The following is a 20,344-nucleotide window of genomic DNA, read 5'->3' as shown; positions in this document are numbered from 1 at the left end:
GCCATTTTTTGAACAGTGCATTTTTAAAAATGCAAATTAGTCACAGAATAGGATCAAGGTACGATGCTAATGTTAAAAAGAAAAAAAAAAAAAGCAAGACTGCTCTTGCTGCAGGCAAGCCACAAATATTCCAAGCTCAGGGTAAGAGTCTCCACTGTACCATGCAGGTTTTGGTACAAATGCTATCTGTTATTGTGATGTTTCACAAACAACTCCAGTTTGCAGCAATGTTAGTCATGACAGTTCTACTGTAAATATCATCACTTCACATTATTTATAATTTCCTTTCTTTTCCCCCCTTTCCATAACCTGCATACTGAATAGAATAGCAGAAAATTACAGTTTTGCTGTAACAAATCAGAATGCATCATTTTTTTTAGGTAGCTTCCTAGTTTATAAAAAAAATTATGTTTTCTTCAGTAGGACAGCGTGGTTACACACAAACAATACAGATTTTGCACAATACCATCAAGAGGAACTAAGACTAGAGGATATGTGGGGTATTTGTTAACTGAAATAACAAACAAACAAAACACACATTAAAAATCTCACCCTGTCAAATTTTACATCACTGTTCCAAAATTTGATTTTTTTCCTAGCTATTGGAAATAACATCTATGGCTTCCCTCATTAGAGGCACTCAAAGACAGGAGAAATTCATCCAAGAAAAAGGTGTTTCATATATTGACCTGGTGCTCAGCAGTAGAGTGATGCTGGATTACACAAGTCATGCATCTCTAGGAAAGAAGTGGAACCTCTCATCACTTTATGCTTAAATACCTTTATCACTGTAAATTGACTTAGCAGTCTTAGTCTTGCTAAGACTCCATTATTTTCAGTAGATAATTAAGATGTGCTAGTGGTGGTGAGAAGAAACAGAATTAATAGCAAATATCCTCCTGTGTAAGAGCTCCACCCAAACTATCCCTTCCAGAAAACAAGCTGCTCTTTTTTCATAAATCCTTTTAGATTATGTCATGTGTCTGAACTTCCCTGAAATGTCCCCAGTGTGGTCAAAGATGATCTTATTTAATACCTAAATTAAGACTTCAACTACCACAAATTATTGCAAATATCAATAATTTTAGAATAGAATAGAATAGAATAGAATAGAATAGAATAGAATAGAATAGAATAGAATAGAATAGAATAGAATAGAATAGAATAGAATAGAATAGGACCCACTATGATCCAACTGCCTGAGCACTTCAGGGCTGACCAAAAGTTAAAACAAAGGCTCTTCAATGTTGCTCTGTCTCAGATGAGAGTTTATTAGTGCAAGCAAAAAGCATGGAAAGGTTACTATAACAGCTGGTTTATAGTTGTGCAGAAAAGGAAAGAAAACCAGTTTGGTGATCAGTGAGTAATCTGGTGGTGTGAGGTTATTTTGTTATTTTGAGGAATGCAACATCATCATCATCACCATCATCCATCAGGATGACAGATCTCACCCCCAGCTATCAACAGCATCAGGGCTCCAAAGCTTTTCCCAGGAAAAAACTTCATGTCTTACCTTGTAGTTCCTGCAGTCGAGGGGGAGAAGCTCTCAGCCAGTGGCACAGCAGCAGCCAGAGGATCTGAGGTGTCCTGACCTCCAGAGTTTGCTGTGCTCTTTTTCTGAGGGCTCCTTTTTAAATTGTGGCCATTACCAGGAGGCTGGCCTAATTCCGAGTCTTCTGGAGTGTTCTTGAATGAAAAGAGAGAAAAAATTTAAATAGCTGCTGATATTTTGGGGAATACAGAAGCTTAAGGAGTTTTGTTCTGCCCACAGATAGACAACCTCTCTGGTGGATTTCCCTACTTCGATGGAACTTGCAGGTTCTAAAGCCAAGACATTTTTTTTTCTTAACAGCAGAAAAACAGAAGGAAGTGGTTGAGCCAAAAATAAGTACTAGGAAAAGAAGAGGGAGAGAAGAATGCAACAATTGTTCTAAAGCAGCCAGGGCCTTTACTGACCCAAGGAGGGTATCATCTTCTCTTCTTCCAAGCCTGGCAAATACTTTCCTTGCTAAGCAAATTTAAATGAGAAAGGATAGAAACAGGCTACAAACTTGGACACTCATAATATTAGCGGCATATTTGGAGTTAAGTTAGAGATAAAGCCAATGTCATTCAAGACCCAGCACTTGAATCCAAGTCCAGATTCCTTCCCTCCCACTTCAACAAAGCTCAGAATGCCTCTGAATTGAAACAGAGGGCTTGATTCTTCACCAGGCTGCCCCTGTCTGATAACAACAACAGGAAATGCTGTAGTTTCTCTAGGGACAGCTAGAAATGCTATTCCACAACTCTGGCTATGCTGCATCACCTCTTCTCAAAGGGAAATAATTACCAGGGATCTCCATCCATGGAGATATGCCTTACATGAGTGGATTTTTTTGGTTTATTTTAATTGCAAATTATTGGTTTTGCTGCAGGGTGGAAGAGAGTCAAGAGTTACATCAGGTAGTGAGTGGCACCTTCTTACTGATTTTGTTTTTGAGGAAGTATCTTTAGAACATGAAGAAGAACTGGAAAAAGCTGTCCTGAACAGTAGCTGAGGATGTTCTTTGAGCATAGCAAAAGAACTGGAGTAATGGAGAGAAACAATCAAGTGAAAAGCAAAGAAAGTCTGAATGAAGGCCTTTTCCAAATCCTCTAATAGCTAAAAAGAAGGAAAGCTGCTTCACCAAATCACCCTTACCATAAAATCACTGTTGTTTTAATTCTTAATTCTAGCTGTGAGAAGCCTAAGGCACATTTAACCTAAAGACACATAAGTGTATTTACTGATGGCAGAACCACTGCAGGGTAGCACCGGATATTAAAAGCACACTACACAATTCCAGCTCATCTCTTGGGCTTTTTTGCACTGATTTAAAGGTTTATTTTGTTCTAGCAGTAGTCAGTAAATTGCAGAGAGCTGCTGTTGAGAGAATTACTCTGCTCTGTGTGAACGTGGTGTGCTCCCACACAGCCAAAAGCTGCTGGAGCTCCGAGCCAGCAATGAGACACCCAGCGGACAGCAAAGCTGTAGTGAGCAACTGAAAAGGTCAGGGCACGCTGAAAATACAAAAATACTTCCTTTATACTTAAGACAAATTTGATTAACTCTCATATCCTCTGCCTTTCCCTGGAGGAGGCCCTTCACTACAGTTTTGTTCTCCTTTATCTCACCACGTTCTGCTGGGAGAGACCCAGAGCTCTTGGTTTCATGATCGTGAAGCATTTACCCAGCATGTGCTGACATCTGGCATTTAGAGTATTTATATAAGTATATATGTTGGCTGCAAACCCAGAGTATATGGCAAAAAAAAAAAAATACTAGAACATCAAGAATTATACATGGAAATTTGTTTCTTTCAGCCAGGGGGGGGAAAAAATAGAGCTGATTGAGCTTACAGGGCTCTGTTCTGATTTTGATGCAGAGTTTTGGGCAGCCTTGCTTTTGTTTGCAATCTGTGTAGAGAGTTTATGTCAGTATGCAGAGAGAAAGAGCTATGAAAAAATATGTTATTAAATTAATTACCCAGTCAGGGGTGGGTAAATTCCCACCAAGGCAGGTGAGGCAGCCACAGTGCCATGCTCTTAGTCCCTGTATCATGTCTCATCTTGAGAGGTACAGGTGGGTCAGATGCAGAGCTGGGCCACAAACAAATGCCTCACAGTGGCAGCCAAATTAAAAAATCATTTTCAGGCCCCTTGCAGACAGAAATGACCTCCTTTACTTTCCCAGCAGGGCAGGCAGGGTCAGGAGAACCACACAGAGAATCCCAAGAAATTAGTCCAATTTATTAAATTGTCCAGATGCCTCCAGCAGTTGGCAAGACCAGTGAGAACTAATTATTAATTTTTCCTCCTTTCTACTACTACCACCTCAAATTTTCTCCAGCTGCTTCGGGTGCCAGGCAGGAGGAACACCTCACAATTCTCCTGAGATGAAGAGCTGCATGTTCATTCTCCTTCTCCTAAAGCCTCTGTCATGTTCCAAAGCAGAAAATGCACAGCAATTAAATCATTAACTAATTTACGTGGCTCAGCCTCAGTAGCCACACATGGCTTCTCACTGGCCTCTCCTTCACAAGATCAGCCACTTATCCCCAAAGGCTCTTTAGGTCACAGTGCTGCTCTGCTGACCTGCTTTTGCAGCCACAGCATGGTGGGGATGCACACAAATCCCTAAAGTAAAACTCCCTGAGAGCCAGGACCCCTTGGATTGTCATCAGAGTCACAAATCCCAGGAGCCAGGTGATAACCAGGAGCTGATCAGCATCACGGGCTCGGGGCTGGCACAGCACAAACCCAACAACTCACTGCTAAAGAACCCTACACCTCCCTCCCCCAACTTGTAATGGAAGACATGGAGGAAAAGGAAAGGCAATTTCTGGTTATTGCTTGAGATTTGTAAAGGCTTGCTCCAGTTTCCCTTCCACGAAACCAGAGGGAGTTAGTGGGAATGGAAAGTTAATGGAACCCCTCGGACTCAGGTGTTTGTACAGTGGTTTTTTTTAGAAAAGTCTGCTGCTAGAGGTTGTTCACATGGCTGGGAAATCAGGGTTTTTAAATGGCTCTTGATATTTTTGACGACAGAACAGATTTTTTTGAAGCAACCTTTTCACTCTTCTGGCTTTTGTTGTTCTGCAGGAACAGTAGCCAAGCTGTAAGTCAGAGCTTTAAAACTTTGTATTTTTGGAGAGTAATTGTCTCTCCCTTGTTTGGAGAAGCAGTACCAAAATAAATAAGTAGATAGTGAGTGGATTTTGCTTTAACAGCTGGAACTTTGCATTAAAATCAGTGAACACTGGCCAGCAAAACCAGTGAACCATCACAGAAGAGTAACAAATTACTGCCTAATACATTGAGCCAAGCTTGAGCTCCATGTGACACTTTAGATCTGAAGAATTACACTAAAAATAAAAAAAAACCCTTCAGTTTTATCACCTTGCAAGGGAGTTAAATGTGATTTTAGCAAACAACTTGGTGCATTGCTGCCACTTTTTGAGAGTGGCTGGGGTACAGCAGTGTGGAGGGGATGCCTGTCATGACCTCTTCTTGCCTTTTTTCCCAAAATTTGTGACTACTCCATCAGTTGGATGTAATTATGACGTGATCAGATAGGAAAAGCAGACTCCATCCTTAAGGGAGTCTCTGTGTAGAGTTTTGCAATTACAGTAGATTTTTTTCTTTAATCAGTAATGGTGTAATTTGCTGTTGCTTCTGGCGTGGTTTATTCGCCTCTCACAGGAGGACAATTTTAAGTTCATACCTATTCTAATTAAAACCCTCAAAGGGGGAGGAATGCAAAAATTGGCATTCGCTGCTCATTTAATTTAATTTGCTTCTCACAAATACAAGAAGCAAAGTAAATTGTGAAATGGTGACAATGGTATTTGAAAACTTCTTACAGCTTTTGATTGTAAGTACCTATGACCTTCTCTTAGAGATAAAGGGCTGGTTTTCCTCCTGAGAAACACCTACTGAAATGACTCTGCCTGTGAACACAAAAATAAACACTGGTGTGTGTAGGGGGGTGTGTGCATACTTATACATTTATAGTCACCATCTTATCCTTCATTTAGCTTTTTTCCCAGAACACACAGCCACAGCAGGGACAATTCAAACCTTCAGGCTTCAGTACTTGTGTTTGTGACTCTTCCAGTCCACTGAGGGCACCAAATTCTTTATCTTTAGATTCTTGTAATGTCAGTATGGGTGTCTGCTCAACCACCTGAGAGGAGGAGGAATGTGCACAAATTTAATGCAGCGTGGCTGTGTAACTCCTTCCTGGCTCTCCTTAACTTCACCTTTCCACCTGCCCAATGTGATCTGTGGTCAGCAAAGGAAAATTTAGAGTTAGCTTTGTATCTTCTCTAGTCTGGCTGCAGTTGTTTTCCTTTGTCCCTTTCCTGGTGTTTGGTGAAGGCTGGTGAGTGCCTGGATTATTTTCTTAAGGATGGCAGGTGTTTGAGATACAGCAGGAGAGAGAGAGAATAAAATTGATGAACTTGGGAAGAAAATCTTTGTTCCTTAAATTGCAATTTTCAGTCAGTATAGTTTTAGGTGAAGCAGCTTTCTGCTGACTGGTCCTTAGCAGCCTGACAATAAATGACTTGAGAAGATGCTGTTGGATTCAAATAAGGTACTACAGGAAAATAACCTCCAGGTTGAGTCCCAAACTCTGTCATGTTTGCCTGCCTAGTAATTTCCCAGCTGTGGAAAATGCAGGTGCAACATTTTCACACTATTTTTTAAATGGAGAAATGTAGTAAATAATTACAGAGAAACTTTATAAATATAACATAATTTTCCTTTTCATCTCTACCCATAAATTCACATCCCATGAGAAATTATGATGGCATTACAGTTGTGAAGGAAGATTTAGCCATTAATTCAGAAGACAAGGACCAGTCTCCCAACTTTCACAACTTTGAATCTTCTTCTTTCATCCCTTCTCCTTCACTCACAGGAAAGATGTAAATAATAATGTGAATAATAATTATTCATTGCCGTGAGAAGCGTCCCAGAATTTGCTGCATTTGCATAAAAGGACATAATGCTCTGAAAACATACAATGTTCTTTTTGAGTACGCTCAAAGAAATACTTGACATTATTCACCATAGAATATTGGACCAGCAGCAATTACCACTGGAAGTAATAATTAATTAATTAATGTGGTGAATGGAGGTCTGTCAGGACTGTGGAAGCATCAGGAACAAACTGTAGCCAACTGACAGCAACATCCTGATAGGCACTGGATGCAATAGAAGGAAAACTGAAATAGAATCACAATTCAGGGAGTAAAAGTTGTGAATCTCAGTGGACAAAACAAACCCAGAGAAAAGCCCCTGTAGGGTAACAGAGAATCACATTAAAACGCCACAGGCAAAATTACTGTGCAGAAAATTGGGGATGCATTTTTGTTCCCAGCTGACTGTGAACGATGGAATGTACACAGATGTTACTGCACTGTTCAACAAGTATTCAACACCCAGTGTGAGCCCCAGAGCTCAGCAGGGTTTGCCCAGCTCCCATGTGTGGGATTGGAGGCTGAATGCTGGACAGAGCTGCTGCTGAGCCCAGCATCCCCTGCTGATCCCTGCAGCAGCAGGCTCTGAAGGGAGACCACAGCCATGAACCAGAGCCAGCATTCAGAGAGACTGAAATCAGCTGGAAGATGGAAAAAGTAATAATGCAGAATATTAGCTGCAGGATGCTCAGCAGTCAGATTTGTTCAGGGGAAATAAGTGGAGAAATCTGAGCAGGATCACAGCACGACAACTCCAGACAGCTCCAGACTCCTGAGAAGTTGTGGCTCCTCTGGCAAGTGTTGCCTGTCTTACACATTTCACAGCAGAAAACAGGAACAAAAAGATAACCACACATTAAGATCTATGTTTAAAGAGAAATGAACAATAACAGAGATGTGGAATAACCAGCTTTGTTTGCTTTTTTGCTTATTTCATAAAACCAAGAGGAAGAAAGGGTAGAGCAAAATATGTAGAAGTAACTTATGTCTAACTGACTTTGAAATTCCACTTCAACTTTGGGGCAGAAGATGCATTACTAGAACTTCAATTCAGCAGCAGTTTTCACCTTCAAAGAGCATTAAAATTACTTGGTGACTTTTACTTTTCTGTAGTCGTGAGAAAGGCTGTGGAATATGACAGTGCTCCTCTTCAGAACTCTGAGTGGCAAGAATTAAAACCCTGAGTTAAAAGTATTCCATATTAGAAAATCCAGCCTATTCAAGCTTTACAAAATTTTGTGCTCATGTCTCCAGTTATAAAGAACTCTTCCTGTTTTTAACATACTCCACCCACCCCTTTAAAATGAGAGCAAAGATGCCCTGGTAATGGCATCATTCTAGTAAAAATAAAGATAAAATACAGTCAGGGATGTCAATAATAATCCTGTAACGTGCAGTCACTTTGAGAGCTGTCTCTGAGCTCTCTCCACAACCCCTGGAGCAGAATGGATGGGGCTGAGATACATCTGGGATCACTCTGCATCCCACAGACCACGTGCCTGGCTGTGTGTGACATTTTAGGGGGCAGATTTGTTGGTGCTGCTCAGCTTGGTCTCATTTCTAAGTGTGGCTTTCTGAGCTGGCACCTGAGCCAGACTATGCAGAGGTGCAGGGCTGAGGAAGTGCAGCTCCATCAGCTGCTGTGCAAGGGAGGGTTGTGCTTGTATTAAGGCTGTGTGGATGATTTTTGGACATTTGACTGTCCAGAAAATTCAAGGAAAAGAAGACAGTGTCATTCCTCCGGTTCCCCAAACTTCAGTACTTTCCACAGCTTCCCATTAAAGAACATCTCCTTTACTTCACCTGCATTGTGCCTGCCAAAGGCTGGATCTCAAGCATCAAACTGGGTCAAAGTATCTGTTCTTCCAGAATGTTTCTTTTTCATTTTAAAGACCTTTCTCTTCATGTGGAGCTTCACTATTCAAGGAAAATGCATCATAAAAACAGCTTATATTTAATTCAGCATAAGCCCAACAAGCTGTGCCACTGCAATAGGGCAGGGCACAATCCTAAAATCTCTCAGCACTTTGGGCTTTGTGTGCTTTACAGCAAAACAAAACATGGTTAGTATCAGCATCTGTGAAATCACTTTGTTAAATATACTGCAGGCCCCAACCTTGTTTTACCTAAGAATTTTCTTTGTTCACTGCCACTAAATTTAGATTATATTCTCCTCAGAGGCTGGTCTCTACAAGACATTGGGTATTTACTTTTTTCTCCAAGTGTCTACTACAATCTACTACAATCTTCCTAGTAGCACATTTATTCCACAGATCTTCCCACTCATTAAATGAGTTCTAAACTTAGCACAGGCTCTCCCAGCTTTAATGCAAACCATGTGTGAGGCTTCCAAATGACTCACTGAGAGCGTGAGCCGTGCAGGGGTGTTCTCTGATAAACACATAAATAAAAACAACTCAGACCAACTGGTTCTGAGCATAAGAACAACCCCAGCTGAGCTATTTCAGTGGTGTTAGGGTTGGAAGGAAAGGCAGCCAGAAAAGAGGGTCAAGTACAGGCTGCTTCTCTAAAGCAGAGATTGCTACTAAAGAAAAAATAGTTAAAAGAAACCAGATTTTTTTTTTTACAACTTGCTGAAAAATTGAATGTATCTGCCTTGCAAATGTGCAGTCAGTCTCACAAAAGCCAAGAGCCAGAAGAAGATGCAGAAGGAAAAGAGAAGCCAAGCCTGGTGCCAACGTTTTGAATGCAAACCATGCAAACCAGTTGCATCATCCACTACCTGCTGTGCTCCTCGGCTTGGTGGTAAAAGGATGGCTTCATTGACAGTGGGGAATTTCTGACTGAAATTCAGAATATTTAAGTTTTGTTGTTATTTCTTGTTATCTCTCTGTTTTTTAAAGTAATTTGGATTCATGGCATATTTTCTTTTGCTTTGCGAGGGGGTTGGCTTGTCTTTTGTTTTGGTTATTGCAGTCTGAAAAGGACACCAGAAGCTTCCTTTTCTTTTGGAAGAGTTTTTGTTACTACATTTCTTAAGAAATTCAGTAGTTTTAAAATAAAATCTTCTCAGCCTCAGGATGACTCCTGAACAAATATATTTGACTTTCAAAATCTTCCTGAGTGGAAGCTGTACACTATGGAGAAGAAATTCTCATTACTTAGTTATAGAAATGAACACATTCCCCTCTTCCCAAACCTTGAAAAAAGCTGGGACCAAATCTTGGGCTAACAATAAAACCTGGTAAGAATAACCACGGGTTATGGATGATTTTTCTTCTAAAAAATGGTTATTAAAAATTCTGTAATAGTTGTAATACTGATTGCCTTGAGAGGCTCCACTTTGCAATGCAGCAGGTGCAGCAGATCTGCTGATACCTGAAGTGGAAGCAGAATGAATCCTAATGATTTTAGCAGCTACCACAACATATGGGAGAGGAGAGGATAAAGTATATACCAGTGTTTTAATTGTTGGAATTAATGAATTACAACTCTTATTCAAAATTGTATCAGCATAGTAACTTCTAATGCCATTGTACACCAGTAGCCAGAGCATTTCACTGCCTTCCTTTTGAAAATCTAAAAATAAACCAGCAAACAGCACCGTGCATTAACAGCACACCCAGGGAACACGGGTGCCAAGTCCTGGATGGGGACACAGACAGTGCAAGGTCATTTCTGAACAAGGAGGAGCTGCTGTGTGCCAGGGCTCTGAGGCCACCACAGGCACTGCCCAGCTCCCAGGGCCTGTCCCCACCCTGCCCAGGACCCAGTTTCAGGGATGTCATCCCCTGGGATGCCACAGGGCACTGCTCCTGACCCTGGCTGCCAGCCTGGGCTCTTCCCCCTGCTCAGGGATGTGCCTGGTGCTGCCCCAGCTGCCCGTGGCTGGGGTGCTGGGATGAGCCAGCCCTGCTGACAGAATTACTCTTCCTTTATGAGCCCCTAGATGCCATAAAAACCCTGCACTATGTCAGCTTGCTGGTAATCAGGTGGCAATTAGATCACAGAAGCAGAGAAGAGATACAGTGGGCATTTGTGGATTCATGACTCCAGTTGTGAATCCCAGTCCTGAATTTGATGTTAATTTTTGAGGCCAAAAGCTTCCCTAAATGTGAAGTGGGGAGGGAATATAAGAAAATATTTAGTGTGATTATTTTATAAGAAAATATAGTAACTCCTAAATATCAGTAACCACTGTACTGCCCGAACCGTGCCCCAATGCTTTGGAGCACTGTCATTGCCAAAGGAAAAAAAACACACCAAGTTGCTTTCAATTACCATTAATGACACTTAAATATGAGTGTAACGGGGAGCAGAAGATAAACATGGGGTAAGTGGCCCCTGGAAGCAGTTTCTGAAAGGTTTGCTCTAGGCTAGGAGGGGAGGAAAAGCAATTGCCCTGTCACACTCACCTCATTCTCTGCACTGCTGTTCTCGTTGCCCATCTCAACTCTGATGTCCAGGATCACACAGCAATTAAAAAAAGATCACTAGAAGAAAAGAAAGGGCTCTTAATGTGTTATAAAAAAACCCCCAAAACTCAAATCAAAACAAAACAAACAAACAAACAAAAACAAAAACAAAACAAAAAAACCCTGGAAATTTTGAAGGGCTGTGAACCACCCAACAAGCTGACCCTCCTGACATTCAGCTTACAATGATTCTAAGTCATAAACTGGGGGAAAAGAACCCTTAATACTTTTATTTCCTCATGTCTCTCTGCTGTCTGCTGGAAAGACAGTCCTTGAAACTCAGCTTTGTTACTCTGGATTATCCCATGACATTTGAACGTGCCAAAACAAAACATTTTCCTTTAACTTTGGATGGACAGCCCATAGGAAAACCTTACTGTTTTAACTGTATTCAAACAATTTGTATTAATTGAAATTCCTGGACCAAGTTGCCTGCTCACATTGTCAGAACTATGGTGTTAAACCTGAATATCACTGTAACAAACAATTTTCAATCAAAGCACCCAGAGAAAGAGTAAATGGATTTTTTTATCCTGGTCAATGGCATTGTTCCCTGCTTTTCTTAGGCATTATTTTGTTACAATGTTGTGTTCTAAACACCTTCTTTAAACTTAGGAGGATCTGCCTACCATAATTACTATTGGTTTTATACTAGTTCAGCTCTAATTATTTAATTTCAAGAAAATCTCTGAGCAATTCTAGAGTTAAGTGTCTCCCCGGGCATCGTTGATTTCTATATATATCTTTATTTTTTTTAAAGGATACTCTATAGTAAAAGTCCACACTAGAGATTCACTTATAGTCATTCTTGTGCTAGACATTTTATTTTGGCTCGTTCTAGACATTTTATCTGGGGGCTCATGCATTGAAATTCATTGTATTTATTGTATTAGAGAATAGATGAAAATTACACATTATTACAGTCTCTTCAGTTGTTGTTTTTTTTTTCCCCAAAGATTTTGGGATTGCTCTGCAGTGTGTGTCAAGAAAAACTCCATTAAAGTTAGGCTGTGAAAAGGAGATTGCACTTTGAATGCCAAGGAAACCATACAAGCTTTTAAGGAATGTTGTTATTATTACTACAGTACATTTTTTAAAGCTTGAAATATTATTTTTCTTCACAGGAGGCCTGGGGAGAGAGAAGTTTGGTGCTGTGCTCTTAAGCTCTGTTCTGTTTAAACTTGATTGTCTTCAGGGGATACAGCAGTGCTTGAACTTGCTCCTGTTGAAATCACTGGGGCCAGGATTGCACTTCCAGTGATTAATTAGCAACGTGAGGTTTTATCTGCTGAGCTTGCTGCCAAATCCTCTCCTGTTTTAAACAGTTTTAAAACTGTTTTAAAACAGTTCTGAGCTGTGCTGAAGACTGGATGTAGCATTTTCAAAATCACTGTTCCCCAAGTGTGAAGTACTCTATCATGGAGTAAAGTACACACACAAATCTTCCCGGGCTCAGCCCAGTGAAATGTTCCAAGACAACACATTAAGATTATAATATTTCAAGTATGTATTGATATAATAAAACATTCTCACACTGTTAGAGCTGCTGACTAAGCTTTAAATGCACAGGAGGGAAAGAATAACTCCTCTATAAAGATGTGTTTCCCTCAACACCCAGCAGAATTCATTAAGAGTGAGTATTGTGGCATTTGTTCCCCTGAACTGCCAAGATTTTCTCTTCACAGATCTTTTTCTGTCCTTACAGACATCATGTGAAAATATCTGTAAATTGTTCCCTCCACAAGCACTTGCAGTAATAACATAAACTGGGGGGTGAATGGAACTCTCCCAAATCCCCATGGAGTTGTTTAATTAATTGGGGTAGGGTCTTGTATACCAATTGTGCAAAATGCAGATTTTGCTCATCAAGTTCTTCAATAGATTAGCCAATGTATGTCATAATGATGTCCTATTTGTTTTAGAGTAAATTCACTCCAGTGCATAATATGCTGTCAATATTTCTGCACCAGCTCAGCCATACTGACTGTTAAGGCTGCAACTGCTAATAGAGGCCAAAGTTCTAATATTGAGTTGAAAGATAACAATACTTTTTTTATAGTTTTTAAATTAAAATGCACAGGAATCAAAGTAGAAAATGACAAGAGCACAGCAGAAGTGCTGTGCTGTCAAAAATCTCCACTAACACATCCTATCATATTGTGTACCCACTCTTTTCTTTCTCTAGAGCATGAAATTTCACAATTTTCACACAATTCTCACATCACCATCTGCTTAATAATGAAGATAAATGTCATAAATAGGAAATAAAGACATTACAGATTCTCCAATAATGAAACGAGCGATAATAATATTAAAGTGTGAATTACATTGCAGTGCTAAGATAATTTTTTAGATTACAGTGTTACTGTAATCCTTTTTACATACATTATTTCTAAATCATTCAATGCACAAGCATTACTTAGGTTGCAAACAAAAAGTGCTTTATCATATGCATAGACTTTCGAATAAACATTACAAACATGCTAAAAATCCATCCATTAAATAAACATAGCTTAACCAAAAGATAATATTCATCATCTTTCTATAGTATCTTTCACAATTTACATGTCATTATTGAAATTATTTGAACACTACATATCTCAGAAACAGCTCAGTGGTACCAAATTGGTCTGTTCAGCCTGCAGAGACTTTTGAGCTGAACAGCTCAAAAATCATTATCTGAATAACTGCTCCACTAAAGCAAACAAGAGGATGTTTAATGTTGCACTTACATTCCAAGATTTATCTGGCACCTTTGGCTTCACTGACACTTCACTGGTGTCTTCAAACCATTCCTTCCATCTTCACCTCACCAGTTTTCACCTGATTTTCCTCCTACTTCTGCTCAGACTCATGAAATGTAGGCTTTCTCTCCGGGACCCACCTTCATAACCTGCTCAACAACCAACTTGCCTCCACCCCAGGCAAGAAAAAAAAACAAGTTCCACCTCCTCAGCCCGGCCTCCCCCTGCTCCTGCCAGGCTGCCGAGGCTCTCTGCCTGCCAGAAATCCAGTTTCTCACAAAAGCAACCCCAGAGAACATCAATTTTGGGTCAAACATATTTCACTTCTACCGTGTCTTGGCATGTGGTATAAGCAGCACTTCTTGCAAAAAATGGTTCAGGGAAACTGTGTCAATAACACACTGGAGTTATGCATGTGTTGTTTTCAAGGGAAAATAAGTATTGGGGGAACATCTATTCTGCATTTTTTGTCCAGGTTTGCCTAAGTGTTAAAGCTCATCTTTCATTTTCTCATATTACCCTTGAAAGCTGTCAGAAATACCTGCTAGGAAATGTTGATGTGCCTGTTCAGGTTATGGTGAAATCATTTCCCATTTAATCATCCTAAAGGGTGGAGACATGACAAAAACCCTTTGAAATGTGATGTTGCAAGAAGTACTGGTTTATGGGCGAACTAATTGTTATTATTAACTCTGATTGTCCATTCCAGCAATGTTTCCACAAAGGGGTGCTCAGAAACACAGCTGGTAACCAAAGACAAGAGTATTTCTCGTTAGTGGCAACTCCAAGGGATTATTGAGTTTCTGTAAACACCTGTGGTGCTTTTTGGGGCCACAAACCAAAGGAGTGGTCCACTGTGGGATTATTGCACCTCGAAGAGTGTGAGGCAGCATTGCTGAATCCAGCATGGAGAAGTCATGGCTAAAAGGCAGGATTTTATAGGGCAGCCATATGTTGTCTGCTGACTTTTGTTCCACAGAACCGTGGTCTATAAACTTCTGATTTGGAAACAGAAAGCCTGTGATGGGCTGGAATGCACAGTTGCAAGATCAAGGGTTACATGAACACTCCTGCCTTTTAAATCTTTATTTTTTTATGAAGTTCATGATCCAGCATTCTCTGGTCTCCCCAGCCCGGATCAGAATCCAGTAAATCTGAAGTTCATTAATGCAAAATTTTTGTGTGTTCTTCCTTAAAACCAAAGTAGGGGGCATTGCACAATTGATTGTCTTATAGACAACAAATTATGCATTGTTTTATTTTTTTTTTTATTGTTTAGGCTCTCTGCCATGAATTTAAGAGCAGGGATCCTGTGGGAGCTCAGGAAAAGCTAAGGCCAGAAAATGCCACAAAGTGAAAGTGAAGAAGCTGCCTTGCAAAACAATTGTCTGGCAGAAACTTTGGGGAAAACCAGATCTGTAATCTGTAGGTGATGATTTCTGACTGTGAATTTTTATCAGCATAAGTGCAAAGCAGAATCCCTCTGTTTGGGTAGGTTGTGTGAGGTTTGCAAAGCCATGCAGGCACCTCCTGCACTGGTGCCAGAACTGTGAGTGGGGGCAGTGACACCAACACAGGCACCCTGTGCTCTGATCTGTGAGCTGCAAGCACTGACAGCACTGGCACTGGAGCTTTGGGGCAGTTTTCTGACCCACTCTCATGTCTAAATTAGGATTCACTCCTTCACTTCTATCCCAGCTACCCCAAGCAGCCCTTCTTCACTGCAAGCTCTTCCCACTTTGCAGAGGCTGATGCTCTGCTCTGTTCCAGTCTGAAGTGTAAACCACCAACTCTGAGAGAATTCCACATGCTCTGAGGTCTGTTTAACCCTTTGGATTTTATGATGGAACTGGTGAGGGAGGAAGTACTCACATTGGCTTTAATGTTGTTTGCTGGAATTTCCCCTGTGGTTCCTCAGCCAGTCTTCATGCTCATCCAGGGAGAGATTTTCTTTTCTTGATCAAAATAGGATATAACCCAGAAGGACTGGAAGCCTCAAACTAGGGGAGGATACAGCTCAGACTTAAAGGTAAGCTATGTAGTGGGTTAATAAGTTGGTATTTCAGTAAGATCCAAATAATTTGTCATGAGTGATCACATTTAAGCCCAGTATATACAGTACTGGGTACACATACCAACCATACACTACACATATATGTCAGTTTCTTGTATATTGAATACATGCTGCCTTAGGTATTTGTAGAAGACAATTCAATGTGAGGTCATTTTACTTTATGGTACAAATACTGCCAATTTAAAACAAAATGGTTTATGTTCCATACCTTCCCATGATTGATGGTACACATAAAACATTGCAAAGCTCTGCTGAAGCACTGACCATAATGTTACACACCAGCCATTCCCATAGGCAAGATAAGAAAGGGGAGGTGTTCAGAATTTTACTCTTCTCCAATCTTGATGTAAGAGTGCAAAACCATTCCAAATTTCTGCATATTCCAACAATATCACAGAGATCTGCAAGAACGACTGACCTATGACAGTCCTTTGTCTTTTGCTTGCTCACAAATTCTAGAAGAGCAAATACCAAGATCTGGAGGGGGTGTGAAAACATAGCCCATCATGAGAATTAATAAACAAGTAATGATTTTCAAGTGCACAACTTGATGGGGAGGATGTTGCTTAGTAACATCAGCAGCTGGATCTGCTGTAAGGCCATGATGTCGCTTGGCAACGAAAGCTGAGCTGGATTTTTGTGAGAGTTGTGAAACTGTATTTTCGTGCCCTTCCCCCAAGAAAACCAGAAACTGCCTATGGAGAGCACCTCACTGAGCCCACGTAGGACTGAGGTTCAGAGGACAGCAGAGGATGCAGCCCAGCCTTGGCTGATGTGCCCCACTTCATGTGCAAGTGTGAAAGAAAAGAAGCAGGGACACTGAGGGATGCTGGATGCTGGATGTTTCATGCCACTAAGACATGAAAGCATGTTTTAAACAACAGGTTATGAAAGTTAAAAGTTATTCTTCCCATTTCTGGCTAATTTTCAATCAGTATGACAACCTGGCCTGGAAAAAGCCAATTGGTGACATACTTCCATTGGTTCTAATCATCCCCATGTGGCACTTCAGGGCACTCCTGCATCCTTCACATCTTTAAGTTATGTTTCATGGCACAAAAGTGCAGAATAAAAGCACGTATTTCTTTGGAGATTGATGGATTTGCCCAAGGTTAAAAAGCTCACCAAGTGGCAGAGCTAGGATGTCAGCACTGGCTTCCTCAGCATGCTGCAGTTACCAGACTCTGCTGGAATTTGAGTTGATGTTATTGGAACCTCCATCAGAAGGTGCCTTTCCTAAGGAAACATGGGGTTGCTAAATAATTTTGGTTTATTTTATATGTAGTAATATTTTCCCAGCTGAAAAAAGAAAGTCTGTCATTTCAGCTCTTAACAGAACATTCCTAAGAATATATAGTTTCAAGCAATAATAAATAAAAGTGATTATGGGAATCTTAAGTGTGATTCTGTTGTAGTTTACTTATCCCCTAGCTGCCTCTCTGAAGACATGGGTCTCAGCTAATTTGTGATTTATCTCCTAGTCCCATGAGGATGTCATGGCCACCTCAGGGTGCCTAAAATGGTGCTCAATGCCTGCATCTGTAGATCTCAATAATCTTTCCCTTGTGTATTGAGCATTAAATGTTTTCAGGTCACGTACATTCCCTTCTGCTGCACTGGTTGCAGATGTCAAAAGTACTGCATAGGACTTAGTCCTTGAAGTGATGCCAAAAGTTTTTTATGAAATATATATGATCCAAATAAGAATATCCAAGTATTGGAACATTTCTCTTTCCAAACCACACTTATGCCAGCAGTTTTTCACCAGATTCCATTGCAGCACTTCAGTCAGTAGGGAGGCTGTGGATTCAGACAAAACACAGAGCTCTGTGCAGTCTCTCTCATGCCCACATGCACATTCCAGCTATGGAGAGCAGGTCAGATTCCTGTTGAAGTTCTGAACACCAGCACCAGCTCTCAGGGCTCAGGAGCTACAGGGGAGGCTGACCTACATAACTCACCTGGTCAGTTGTGCCTATCATTGTGCAGGACTGCAAAATATTTCCTTATTATTACTGCTGGCCTTGTATAAACAGCTAATTATGATTTATCAACAATATCTCCCCAACACTTGTATTATGAGACATATATGACTGTATAAGTCAGGTCCATAGCCAACCTGACAAAGTTTACATGTGTTTTCACATTCTAAATGCAAACAGTCCAAGTGAGGAATTTCTGTTCCTAAATCGCCCAGCTGAGGCAGGAAGAACATGTCCTCTGACTTGGGGCAAAATTCTGGAAGTAGCAGTGGGAGGTCTGATGTGAGGGAAGGATTTTTAGAACCTGCTCTCTGCTCCCCAAGCTGGTCTGCCTGTTCTGGTGTCCAGTCTCAGCACTGGGAATGGGGAGACATGACTGGGAGAGACAAAAATCCATTTTATGTGAGGCAGAGGAGGAAACAAGGTGGGGATCAGTTGGCTTAACCTGTCTAGAGGTGCATGTAGGGCCTGGGAAGAGTGTATCACAGGAGGAATTATTTCTTTCACAGAATTCCCAGGATGACCAGGTTGGAAGAGACCTTCAAGATCATCAAGTCCAACCCAGCCCCAACCCCTCAACTCAACCCTGGCACCCAGTGCCACATCCAGGCTTTGTTAAACACACCCAGGGGTGGGGACTCCACCACCTCCCTGGGCAGCCATTCCAGAACTTTATCACTCTTTCTGTAAAAATCTTTTTCCTGATATCCAACCTGTATTTCCCTTGATGCAGCTCAGGCTGTGTGCTCTGGTTCTGTCAGGTCCTGGAGAAAGAGCCCAACCCCAGCTGAGCACAGCCACCTTCCAGGAGCTGTGCAGAGTGATGGGGTCACCCCTGAGTCTCCTTTTCTCCAGGCTGAGCACCCCCAGCTCCCCCAGGGGTTCCTCACAGGGTTTGTGTTCCCAGCCCCTTCTTGCCTCTTTTCAGGTCCTTCCTCCTTCAAATCATTTTTCTTGCTTTCCCTTCTGAATCCACCTGTTTCTTCTGTTCACACATTCCCTTTTTTCTCCAACCTTTCTCCAGGAGACTCAGTGGAAATACAAGGCAGAGCAGAGTTGCCACAGGGACTGGTTTTCTGAGAGCTGCTGGGGAGGCAGGGAAGAGGCAGATCAGGGGGAAGGGGCTCCTTGCTGCTTGTTCTGCTTCAGCTGTGGGGTCTGGACCAGCTGCCAGCAGCTGTCTCTCCCTAACTGGGGATGGCAGCAGTATTTAATCTCCCACTTTCCTGGCCCGAGGTGTGTGTTGACATGTCAGGCTTGGCAGGTTGCAGCTGCTTTCTGGGCTTTGTGCTCACACACCCTCCATGCCCACACAAATATCCCAGGAGAGGAGAACTCTTCTCAAGCTCCTGGAAAGGCTCCAGCACTCAGAGATTCTCCTCAGGATGTTTATTGGTTTTCTTTCTGCTGACACAACACAGGTACAAAGCCACCACCACACAGTCACACACATGCATATATTACATATTCCATATATATAAATGCAGATATCTTATGCAGATTATATCCTTCATTCTCAGTTAAAAGCCATTGAGCCTGAGGCTGTTTTTAATAATGCCGTGATGGCTGTTAGATCACTGAGTGACAATAAATTAGACAAAAACTCAGCTATTGAATATTTTGCAGTTGTCTTTACTTTCACTCCAGAAATGCTGTGTTTTATCAGTAGTGAGAGCAGGCTATGAAAATAAATCTCTCCGGAGAGCTGCACAAGACAGCTTGTTAATAGCCAGACAGGGGTTAGATTTCATATTCCAGTCCAAGCAAGTGTATTAGGTTTTTGCAGGACTAACCCTGGGAACTGAGTCACTGACCTCTGAAATTGTAGTCAAGATACTGCTCATAAACTGTTTACAAAGATTCCTGAGTTTGGATGAAAAAATATTTACTTTGAAATGAAATTTGTTGGGTTTCTTCAGTCTTCTGCACCTTGAAAAAGTTAGATTAAGTAAACACAACACTGAGGTGTACTGTAAGCACTTAGTTGGGTTACTTGTGCAAGTTCCTCACCGATTCACAAAGCAGGAGAATGCTGCAGGAGGATGCTGCATTTCAGAAAAGCAGAAATTGAGGCACAGGGGAGCTGAGTGATCAGGTTATTAATATGTTGTGTAATCCTGGGCTAAGCAGGAAAGTACAACGGGTGTTCAGCCCTCAGAATAATAATACAGAGTGAAGATGATTACTGCTTTGATTTGGCATGACTGTTCTAAAATAGGAGATTATATTTTATATGGAATATTCCCTGGATTATGGACTTTTCTAAGCATGATCCAACCCTGCAGAAAAAGACTCCATCACATTTCAAGGCTAATCAGGACCAAAATGTTTCCTCAGGATAATTTGTCAGCCAAGATCAGTTTCATGCAGAGTAACATCACCCATAAATAAATAAATAAATAAATAAATAAATAAAAGCCCCCCCCAAAAAAACCCAGCAGTAAGGGTAAAATAATTTTATGTGGTTTTTTTTTTCCAAAGGATAATAATTGCATACTAATAAGAACACTTCCTTACAGACATGACCATAGTTTTGTACCTGCTACTATGTTAAAACTAATGTAATGAATGAATGCTTAAGCTGAATGTAAATGATAAACCT

The 20,344-nt window shown here is 41.1% G+C and overlaps 1 protein-coding gene across 16 annotated transcripts in view; it reads right to left on the bottom strand.

The window, feature by feature from the left end:
• TACC2 (transforming acidic coiled-coil containing protein 2) overlaps nt 1–20,344 on the bottom strand; it is a 125,852-nt gene that overhangs the window by 100,742 nt on the left and 4,766 nt on the right. For 14 of the 16 annotated variants that reach the window (XM_021529303.4, XM_031505294.3, XM_077784730.2 and 11 more), the window contains exons 2-4: nt 15,559–15,686; nt 10,883–10,960; nt 1,514–1,686 (exon numbers count right to left, since the gene is read on the bottom strand). In XM_021529303.4, coding sequence (XP_021384978.3) covers nt 1,514–1,686; nt 10,883–10,915 — 206 coding nt within the window. In that variant the 5' untranslated portion in view covers nt 10,916–10,960; nt 15,559–15,686. Of the gene's footprint in view, nt 1–1,513; nt 1,687–10,882; nt 10,961–13,674; nt 13,816–15,558; nt 15,687–20,344 lie in introns of those variants that run through there. The other 2 variants (XM_085583737.1, XM_077784727.2) reach the window with 2 other exon arrangements.

The sequence above is a fragment of the Lonchura striata genome, chromosome 6 (genome assembly GCF_050655825.1).
Source record: "Lonchura striata isolate lonStrDom1 chromosome 6, ASM5065582v1, whole genome shotgun sequence".
Taxonomy (NCBI): domain Eukaryota; kingdom Metazoa; phylum Chordata; class Aves; order Passeriformes; family Estrildidae; genus Lonchura; species Lonchura striata.
Note: the sequence above shows the minus strand (reverse complement) of the source record. Positions and strands in the feature narration are given on the sequence as shown.